The sequence below is a fragment of the Antrostomus carolinensis genome, unplaced genomic scaffold (assembly GCF_000700745.2).
Source record: "Antrostomus carolinensis isolate BGI_N321 unplaced genomic scaffold, ASM70074v2 scaffold12991, whole genome shotgun sequence".
In the NCBI taxonomy this organism is placed as follows: Eukaryota; Metazoa; Chordata; class Aves; order Caprimulgiformes; family Caprimulgidae; genus Antrostomus; species Antrostomus carolinensis.
In genome coordinates, this window is record NW_010296500.1 from 1 (window position 1) to 9,987 (window position 9,987).

At 41.9% G+C, this 9,987-nt stretch overlaps 1 protein-coding gene across 1 annotated transcript in view; it reads right to left on the reverse strand.

Moving 5' to 3' along the window:
- Positions 1–5,036: 5,036 nt before the first annotated feature.
- Positions 5,037–9,987, reverse strand: part of PTK2 (protein tyrosine kinase 2) — a gene marked incomplete at its 3' end in the record, with an annotated part of 107,604 nt that continues 102,653 nt past the window's right edge. Inside the window, exon 27 of the mRNA XM_029087548.1 lies at positions 5,037–5,099. Coding sequence (XP_028943381.1) covers positions 5,037–5,099 — 63 coding nt within the window. The remainder of the gene's footprint in view (positions 5,100–9,987) is intronic.

The window sequence follows — 9,987 nt, forward strand, 5'->3', positions numbered from 1 at the left end:
AGTCTGAGAGGGAGACAAACTGCTGGAATCGTACCCCACCATCCCTGGGACAGGCCTGTCAGGCAGACAGGACACATGGCATGGAGGAGTCCCTGACCTCTCTCCACCCAGCAGAACATGGTGACTTAACAGATAGAGGGCAATGGTGACAAGTTCCTGCCCAGTGCAGCAGGCACTTCTTCTCCATAACTCATCCACCTTCCCAGGTCCCCTCACGTACTAGGTATGAGGCTCCGCAAGTGGAACTGAACAAAGATGAGGACAATGGTTCATCTAGCTATAATAGGTACGAGGCTCTGCAAGTGGAACCAAACAATGACGAGGATGGTGGTTTATCCAGGTTGGAGGTGTCACCAAGGCTGACCCTCTCCTGAGGGGAGCAGAAGTCCCAACATGCCGACCAGACCCATTTCTTAGGGAAGGCCGCTGCCTCCCTGGGACCTGGGTTAAAGATGTAATGAGAAAACACTGTCCTTACGGGTGATTTGAACTTCCCAGATGTCAGCTGGGAATATCATACAGCAGACAGAAGCAGGTCCAGGAAATTTCTGAAGCACGTTCAAGGTAACTTCTTGGTGCAGGCACTAAGGGACTGACTAGGAAAAGTGTCCCCCTAGATCTGTCATTTGTAAACAGAGAGGGACTCGTGGGTGAAGTGGTGATCGGTGGCTGTCTCGGTCACAGTGACCATGAAGTAGTTGAGATTCATATTGTTGGCGATAGGAGAAAAACTGCCAGTGAAACTCCAACCCTGGGTATGGGGAGAGCAGCCTTGAGGCTGCTGAAGGAGCAAGGGCTCCTGGGAATCTGCTTTGAAGGTACTGGGGTCCATGAACACTGGTCACTTTTTAAGAGCTATCTCTTAAGAGCACAAGAGCAGGTAATTCCAAAGTGTTGGAAGTCAAGCAAGCGGGGCAGAGGGCCCGCTTGGCTAAGCAGGGATCTTCTTCTAGAACTCAGGCAGAAAAGGAAAGTGTATGGACACTGTAAGCAAGGACAGGTGACACGAGTGGACTACAGAGATGCTGTTCACCACTATAGGGAGAAAATTCATGCAGCCAAAGTTTGATTAGAGTTGAAGCTGGACAGCACTGCGAAGGACGACAAAAGGAAAGTGTATGGACGCTGGAAGCAAAGACAGGAGACATGAGAAGACTACAAAGATGCTTTTCACTACCGTAGGGAGAAAATTCATGTGGCCAAAGCTCGACTAGAGTTCAAGTTGGCCAGCCCTGTGAAGGACAACAACATTTTTAAATATCTAACAGCAAAAGGAGGCTCAGAGATAACACTGCTCCGTTGCTTGATGAGGTTTGGTTACCTCACAAACAGGAACACAGACAAAGCAGAGACATTTAATGCCTTCTTCAATTCTGTCATCCACACCAATGATGGGCTGTGGGACTGCTGGAGCTCTGCGTTGGAAGACTGAGGGGATGATAAACTCCCAGTCAGCTCTGAACAAGTTTGAGACTTGCTGCTCCAGCTGGATGAACATAAGTCTATGGGGTCTGATGGGATTCATCCCAGGGAACTGAAAGAGCTGCTGATGTTATTGTGCGACCTCTCGCCATTATTTTTCAAGGGTCTTGGGAGTCTGGAGAGATCCCAGTTGACTGGAAGCTGGCAAATGTCACTATTTTCAAGAAGGGCAAGAAGGAAGGACCCTGGTAATTACAGGCCTGTCAGTCCCACTTCAGTGCCTGGTAAAAATACGGAGAAGGTTATTCTGGGAGTTACTGAAAAACACTTGAGATAACGCAGTCATTGGTCATGCAGCATGGGTTCATGAGGGGAAACTCCTGCTTAACCACCCTAATTTCCTCTTACGACAAGGTCACCCATCTGGTTGACCAAGGGAAGCCAGGAAGCCAATGGAAGCTGCTTTTCCAACACTTTGAAAGATGACATTCAGGCTGCTTTGGATTCACTTTTAGTGGTACAAAAGCACAGTGTTTGCTTCAATTCACTTCAGCTCTGGACAACACTATCGTAAATCACCATCTAAGAATGTTAAATCATTAACTTGATTTTCTGACCCTTTAAGCAACTATTTTTGAACATCTCACGTTCTCTTTTTTCAGAAACACACCCAGGTAACAGAGACAAGAGCAGGACACTTGCTATTCCTTAGCTTCTAACTGCACTGCCACCTCATTTCAGTGCTAGATGACTGTGAGGATACCAAGCAGCTTGCCCAACAGCACACAGAAAGTCTACAGGAGATCCTTCAAAGTGAACCAAGAAGCTCATGCCTTGCAACTGACTCATTAAAGAACTCGAAGGATATTCACAATTGTAGCTCAGCATTTACAGAATCACAGAATCACCTCGACTGGAAAAGACCTTTAAGCTCATCCAGTCCAATCATTAACCCAACACGGACAAGTCCCCGACTAACCCATGTCCCTCAGCACTGTGTCTACACGACTCTTCAATCCCTCCAGGGATGGGGACTCCACCACTGCCCTGGGCAACCCCTTCCAATGCCTGATTTATTCAGAGCTTCACCCTGGCACTTTTAGAAATTCATGTTACGGTTTTTAAATGACAGGCAGATCTGAGAGCAGCTCCTGTGGTTCAGGCTGCCTTGCAGTTCATGAGGCCTGCTTTCAGCTGCTCAAAAATTCTTCATATTTTAACTGAATGAAATGAAAATTCCCAAACTATCTTTACTTCAAGCTCGTTTCTATCAGTTTGCTACAGAAAACTGTGTCAAGAAGCACAACTTCCAGAAAGTAAGGTTGCATAAAAATGTATTGCATAGGGAGAAATCTGAAGTTCTTCCAAGTTTCATAGATTATATTCTATCAATTTAATACTTTAGAGCAGAAATGTGATGGCTTGAAATAAAGGAGCCTATTTCCCCTGCCTACTCTAAGTCTGTAAGTACAGACTTGAAAATAAAATCAAATTTAACTTTCAGGAACCAGGAGTAGAAATTGAAGATCCAAATCACTGAAACTCTTCTGCTACCACCACAAACCTCGGAAACCCACTGGCTGATCATCTCTCAGACTTTCATACAGCCACCCTCTATGGTTAGAACAAACAGCTGCTTTCTGCCAGCACCGTCAGTCACGTCATTAACTTTGATTTGTGTTGTTAACTTAAATATTTCAAATCTGATAACCCAGGGGAAAAGAAAGGGGGGAAGAGAGGGAGGAGAGTAAAATTCCACTAAAACAATTCTTGCCTTTTTACTTCCAGAAAATTGCGTATGAGAAGTGTATGTCAAAAGAATGTGCACAAAGTTACACAGCCACATGGTCATCGATTAGAAACTACTAAAATGTGTGTGATAACTTTTAATTTGTATGACCACATCCAAGTGTCCCTGAACTGTGCAGATGTGGCTGCTCTGAGCAGGAGTCAGAGCTGCTGTGTTTTCTGCTCCTGTTCCAACTACCACGACAACTGCTCAAATAAAGTCACTTTGTGGGGAAAACACAAATGACACCTCAGTGAGCTGGATTCCAACCTCTGTCACAGAAATCTCTGTGTTACACCGGACAATTATTTAACCGTAGCTCTCCTAGAAATGACTACTGCCTATTTCTCATCCTCTCGGTGAGAAACTGAGATTGACTCACAGAAGGATTAGACATTTCCCACTGCAAATCAAGTAAGTTGGACTGTATGAAAAACTATAAAAATGCAAAACAAAATTCTGCAACTAGAAATGTAGTTATCATGAATTAGAGTCTCTTTTAAAACTCATTTTGTCAACGATCACTAAGTGTTTTCTTCACACTCTTTTCAATGGGGTATGAAATTGCACTACCTCGTCAGGGAAGACAGGATTTCCCCTACAAGCAGTTTGGGATCTGGGTGTTGTATTTGTCATTCTAACCCCAGGCAGTCACGCTGAAATGAAGCAACAAACAGCTGGCTGCAAGGAGCTGTACTTTAAACCCACTGCCACCAACAGCCACCTCAATCAAACCTCTGCCAGGACTTCCAAACCTTTTTGCAGGTTATCTCAAAGCATCTTCCTGAGGAGCACAAAATGCTGCGATGCTTTATTTGCTTTTATATAAAGGTGCAACAATAGCAAAGACCTAACAATAACTAACAGCCTTCTCCAATCCCATGGAAATTATCTTAGCATCTTATCCAGACCTGAATGTCTCTGGGGTCCATGCTGCAGAGTGTCATTAATATACTCATTCAGGATTGTACCTTGGCTGCAAACACAGGGAGAGTCCCTGCATTCTTAAGTTGTGAAGAAATACTGAAGCCAAACTAGGACTTTACAATCACATCTCAAGTGAATTGGAAAGTGAATTTAAAACATTAACTGTTTTAAAGGTGATCCCTGGGGACAAAGAGTAGATGAAGCATCAGGTTTCTATCATGACCAGTCCGTGGCCTAACCCCTCCTTTCAATCAGTATGATTCAGAGATTCCAACGGCAATTAAATAATTGGAGAGACATTTTTAGTTAACCAGACAGGAGTTAAGCCAGTAAGAGAGAATATCACAGCTGCAGCTGTTGTCTGGCAGTAACTGAATGGCCACGGGGTTTATTCCATTTGTTTCATAGAGGATCATTTACCCCAAACAGATTTCTGGGTAATACAACAGTAACATTTACATTCCTTGTAAGAAAACATTTCAGATATTTAAACAACTGCAAAAGTTATTTTAATCTTGCTTCCTGTTGACAGAACTTTCAGAAAACTATCCATATTTTTAAATAAAAGGCCCAATTATACAGCACATGAACATTAAAAAAAAAAAATCATTGCAACATACTGGTGGAAGCATTTTAGTATTTGTTAAAACAGCAGCTTCAAGGGGAAAAAAAAATAAAACCCAACAAACCCCAAACTGCTGCAGGAACCAGTTTGCCAGGGCTGCTGTTCCCACAGAAGCTGAGCCTCTTGGAAAAAAATTGTAGAACCATGTAATAATAATGGAAACATTTAGCAAAAATCTTTAAATCATCTCACATAATTAAGACAGCGTACAACATGTTCTACCAGGAAACCGGAGAAAGAGCTGGGAGATGAAAAGCTCCCACACATACTTACTGGGCCCTGGAGACCTCCATCCTCCCGGTCGATGCTGCTTCTGGAGAGTCGCACGTCGGGTTTCTACAACAAAACATTAAAGCCTTCATTCTGTGCCCTGCTTCACACAACCCAGGCTTCAAATCGTTACAAAGAGAGGAAAATACTGTTAAGAATGTACAGATGTCATTTCATTCCAGTCCAGACACCCCCACAACTGCAGCTACTGACACTCCTGGCAGCCTTCTCAGCTGCTTCCAACCACCCATCCTCAGCGCACGGGGAAAAACGCGTGTTAGAAATATCGATAGTACCATTTCCCCAACACAACATTGGAAAACCTGCATTTTAATTTGCTCAAAGGCAGCAAAAATTGGTTTGTTTTTTTTTAAAAAAAAAAGAATTTTTTTTTTTGCTTCCCGACAGCAAGTTTTCAACCGCGGGTTGAGAAAGGCTCCACGTTAATTCCCGCTTCCTGCTTGAGGACGGCTTATATGTCCTTGGCTCCCTCTCCAAGCCTGGAAATGGGGCCAATTACTGGAGCTCTTTACACACTCCGTTTGGATACAGAAAGCTAATAAAGACATCCAGATGCACTGTTCTCCTGATACAAGCAACAAACCAATTTCTATTTTATATGTTTTATGTGAGATAGAGGAACCCAGGGCTCAGCTGTTTTAAAGAGTTAAAATAAGACCACAATTTATTTTTTTTTTTCACATAGAAATCAGTCATTTTTCTCATCTCCCCAGCAAATCCAGGTATGTTACATCTATTGTTCGAGGACAACATTAATTACATGGGAAGACAAAGGAAGGGTGGATGTGAAACAAAGGTTAACACTCAAGATACAAGGTTCAGCAAAACGAGAGGGCTTTTCTAGCGTGCTAATTCCAGCACGTAACAACAAAGAGAGAGGATTTATCTGGCTCTTCGGTTCACTATCCCATGAGACTCATAGTTCATTCTCTTCAGAAAATGGATAAAATGCACATCTGCATCAGTCTGTATGGATATATATACATTAAACAGATCCACACAGAATGACAATTAAATTCATTTATTTAGAGGAATGCAGGCATGTGACTATTGACTGTAACTATACTGACCCCATGAACAGATAAATGTTCTTCAAGGGTCAGTTTTGGTGGACAAATATATCCATTTCTTGTTTTCAGCTAGTCCAGACCCCTTTCCTTATTTCTTTCTAAAAGCACTGAAGAAAAATTCCAACTCATATTTCCTCCTCAATGACCCTAAAAACCCAGCAGGGCAAAAGAAACCTGCAAAGAGACACTAATATTTATCTTTTATCATTAGAAACACTCCAGTTGTGCTGGAGGTAGGCTGTCAGAAGGGCTTATACTTTGGATTTCCATTCAGTCTTCTGCAGACTGAGGCACAGCCAGAGACAGTCGCTGCCTGAAAGAACTTGCAGATTAAAAATAGACAAATCATACCGGACAGGGAAATACTTAACCCTGTCTTAAAACCAAAGAACTGAAGCAGACACAAGCAAACTACTTCCCAATGTTTCCCTGGGAATTTGTGAAAAACTTTATGCTGAAGCCTACCATTGATAAATGTCCAGTTTATTTCCTTTATTACTGCTGATTGAAGACTCATTTGCTACAGGTATGTGAGATATTTCAGTAGGTATCTGAAGTAAGTCATGAGCCTCATTACATTTTTAAGCTAAAGCAAATAGCTGTTCTTGTTTATCTAAGCGTGTGACTATTACACTGATGTTCACAATTTGCCTTTGTTTCTAGCCAGGGAAGTGACCCAAGTCTTTGGAAAGAGTCAAAGACTATTTTATCACAGGGGTCTTTAATGCTCTTTGCACTTTTAACAATTTATTACTCCAGAAATGCACCCTAAACCAGACTCCAAAGATAATGAAATATTGAGGATTTTAAAAGATTCCGAAACACAAAAATCCACACTAGTCCAAAAAGCAGATTTTTTCTAGTATTATAATAAAAAAAATTAAGAGACATAATCTCTATCTCCTCTCTATCTTACTAACAAGGTCCTCCCTTTCAGCATCTAAACTCTCTAAATGCCCAATTCTACAGCCTCACATCACAGCAACAACTCAATCACCCAAGTCACCACCAGCAGCAGACGTGCAGCAGTGGACTTCAGGACATCACGTACACGAGCAGATTACAATCATCTAACTACAGTCTAAGAATTGTTCCACAGAAAGGTTGTAAATACACATAAAATATGACCAACATGAGCATTATTAACTCAACAAACACTTGCTTTGTGCATTGCCAACAAAAATACCGAGTCCTGTTGACTACCCCCATGAAAGGGAAGCCATGGAAGGCAGTGATGTTGCCCAGGCATCTCCAAGAACCTGATCTGTAAACGAAGACAGCAAGATACCCACGGATAATGGCAAACCAGAAGGTCCACGAGCAGTCTGTGCAGCTACACAACCCACCTGCATCTCAACGATCTGCATATTTACATCTGAGAAATAAGGACTGGAAATCTTTCGTGGTACATAAATGGCCCTTTCAACTTCTCCAAACATTTCCTCCCTCTATCCCATCAAAACTCAAATAGTTAGGAACACAAGGAACAGAGAAATACTCAACACACTTTTGTGACCAATGATTAACAAGAGGACCAAATATATTTCTAGTGACTATTTCTAATAAATTCTAACAACTCTCATTTTAATAAATGATATTCTGATTTATTCATTCGTGTGGCTGTGGAAATTTCAAAAGACAAACTATTTTACAGTGAAGGTGGTATCTAAGATCAAACTCCCATTTTGTTTTTAAATAGAATTTAGCAACAATTCTTATGCTTCTACAGCTCCAAAGAGCTTTAATTTTAGCCTGTCAGGCTGGCATTACACAGCAATGTGTTGCTGAATTTCTAATACTGAGATCTTTCAGATGTGTTCAATGCAACATTCTCCAGGTCAAAAATAAGTCTCACACCAAAACTGACCTCTTCTGTACTTTACACACCATTTTACAGCCCCAAAGCACATTCTTCTGTCTTTCCAGGCCCTGTATCTCCATGGCAGCCTTCCCCAAAACTGCAGAGACTCCTCCAAATGATTCTTCTACCCTGGTAGTGGATGTCCCATTAGATACACAGAGCTTCTTGGCTGGATGGGAAACAATCCTTTCTGAGAGGCAGCTAAAGGAGCAGGAAACTGGGTGGTGGGTGCTGAGGCGCCATGTGTGCCTGTGTTTATGGAGAACATCTCTACACTGCAACTGTATTGAGGTTGTATATGGAAAAGGGAGATGAGTTGGAGGAGGGAAAACCCTCAAGACATCCACCTGATTGTGAAGCCCCAAAATTTAATGTAGCTAGTGCAAGGTCCTGCATCTGGGTTGGGGCAATCTCAAACACAAATACAGGCTGGATGGAGAGCAGCCCTGAGGAGAAGGACTTGGGGTGCTGGTGGATGAGAAGCTCAACATGAGGCGGCAATGTGCGCTCACAGCCTAGAGGCCAATAACCGTGTCCTGGGCTGCACCCAGAGCAGCGTGGTCAGCAGGTCGAGGGAGGGGATTCTGCCCCTCTGCTCTGCTGATGGCTTTAAACTGGAAGAGAGCAGGTTTACATGAGATCTGAGGAAGAAAGGTTGGCCAGAGAAGCTGTGGCTGCTCCTCCCTGCAAGTGTTTAAGGCCAGGCTGGATGAGGCTCTGAGCAACCTGGTCTAGTGGAAGGTGTCCCTGCTGATGGCAGGGGGGTTGGAACTGGGTGATCTTTAAGGTCCCTTCCAAGCAAATTCATTCTCTAACTCTATGACAGTAATTACTGAGTGTCTATCTGGAAAGGCTCCAATTAACACTCCTGTGCAGTGTTAAGACTGTTCCAGAAAATGAAGTCTTTGGGAAATTGGAGATTTAGGATTTCAGCTTTACCTCAAAAAGTTGTCACTTGTGAGTATATTTTTCAAGCCTTGAAGCTAAACAGTGACCAACTGTAATGACAAATGATTTTCAAATGTGTTTCATACTATGGTGGGACCTCTCAAGTGCACACCGTAGTGCTCTTAATCTTTTCTTTTCTTTTCTTTTCTTTTTTCTTTTCTTTTCTTTTCGTGAAAGCGCCAACTAAATTAAAATGCAAGTTTAAGCAAATTTTTTCCACTTACCATAATATTAATTACAGATATATATCAGCTATATATTTCAGGGAAGAACTATATTTTATGAAATTTTTATCTTGCAAAGAATCAAGACCCTTGTAAAGTAAATGGTATTTTTTCTAACAGTCTACCATCTGAAATATTTGGAAATGTCATGGGGACTTTTCAGACAGGATGCATATGTTGACAAACTGGAACATAATCTACTTTATTTCCAGTATTTCTGGTCACTCACTAATAAAAGAACATCTAAGTCTTGGCATTCTCAGGACATGCCAAATTGTACTGCCTTGGCGGGATTTTCTCAGGCTAAAAATTAAAATCTTATTTTAGCAACAGTTCACATCAATTATATTTGAATTGCAGCTCTCGGTGTCAAAATAGGACAAAACCACAACTATGTGGGAATTTCAGAAAAAAAACAAAACCAAACATGATAAGGAAACTATGTGAGTTATTTCTTCTTAACCAATCGCAGGAAAGGACTATAAATTTCTTAGCACAACACTGCTCTGTCTGCTGAGGAGTTACTAAAGGCAGGCACATATATAACTTTATTTTATATGATTAAAACCAATGCCACATAATATCAATTCAGCCACAAAGAAAGGTTCAAACTGGAAACTACATATAAATGAGGAAGCAGGTAATTCAACAGACCCAAAAGAAGGAAAGCGTTCTGCAGAACCTTCGGAGATAGTGACCACGCCAAAAGTTACAGCATAAAAACCACTAACTTCACCATACTGCTCAGCTTCAAAGGTCACCTTGAAAAGACACAGAATGACAAGAGTTTCTTTCTTTCTCACTTCTGTGAAGCGAACTAACTAGCTACC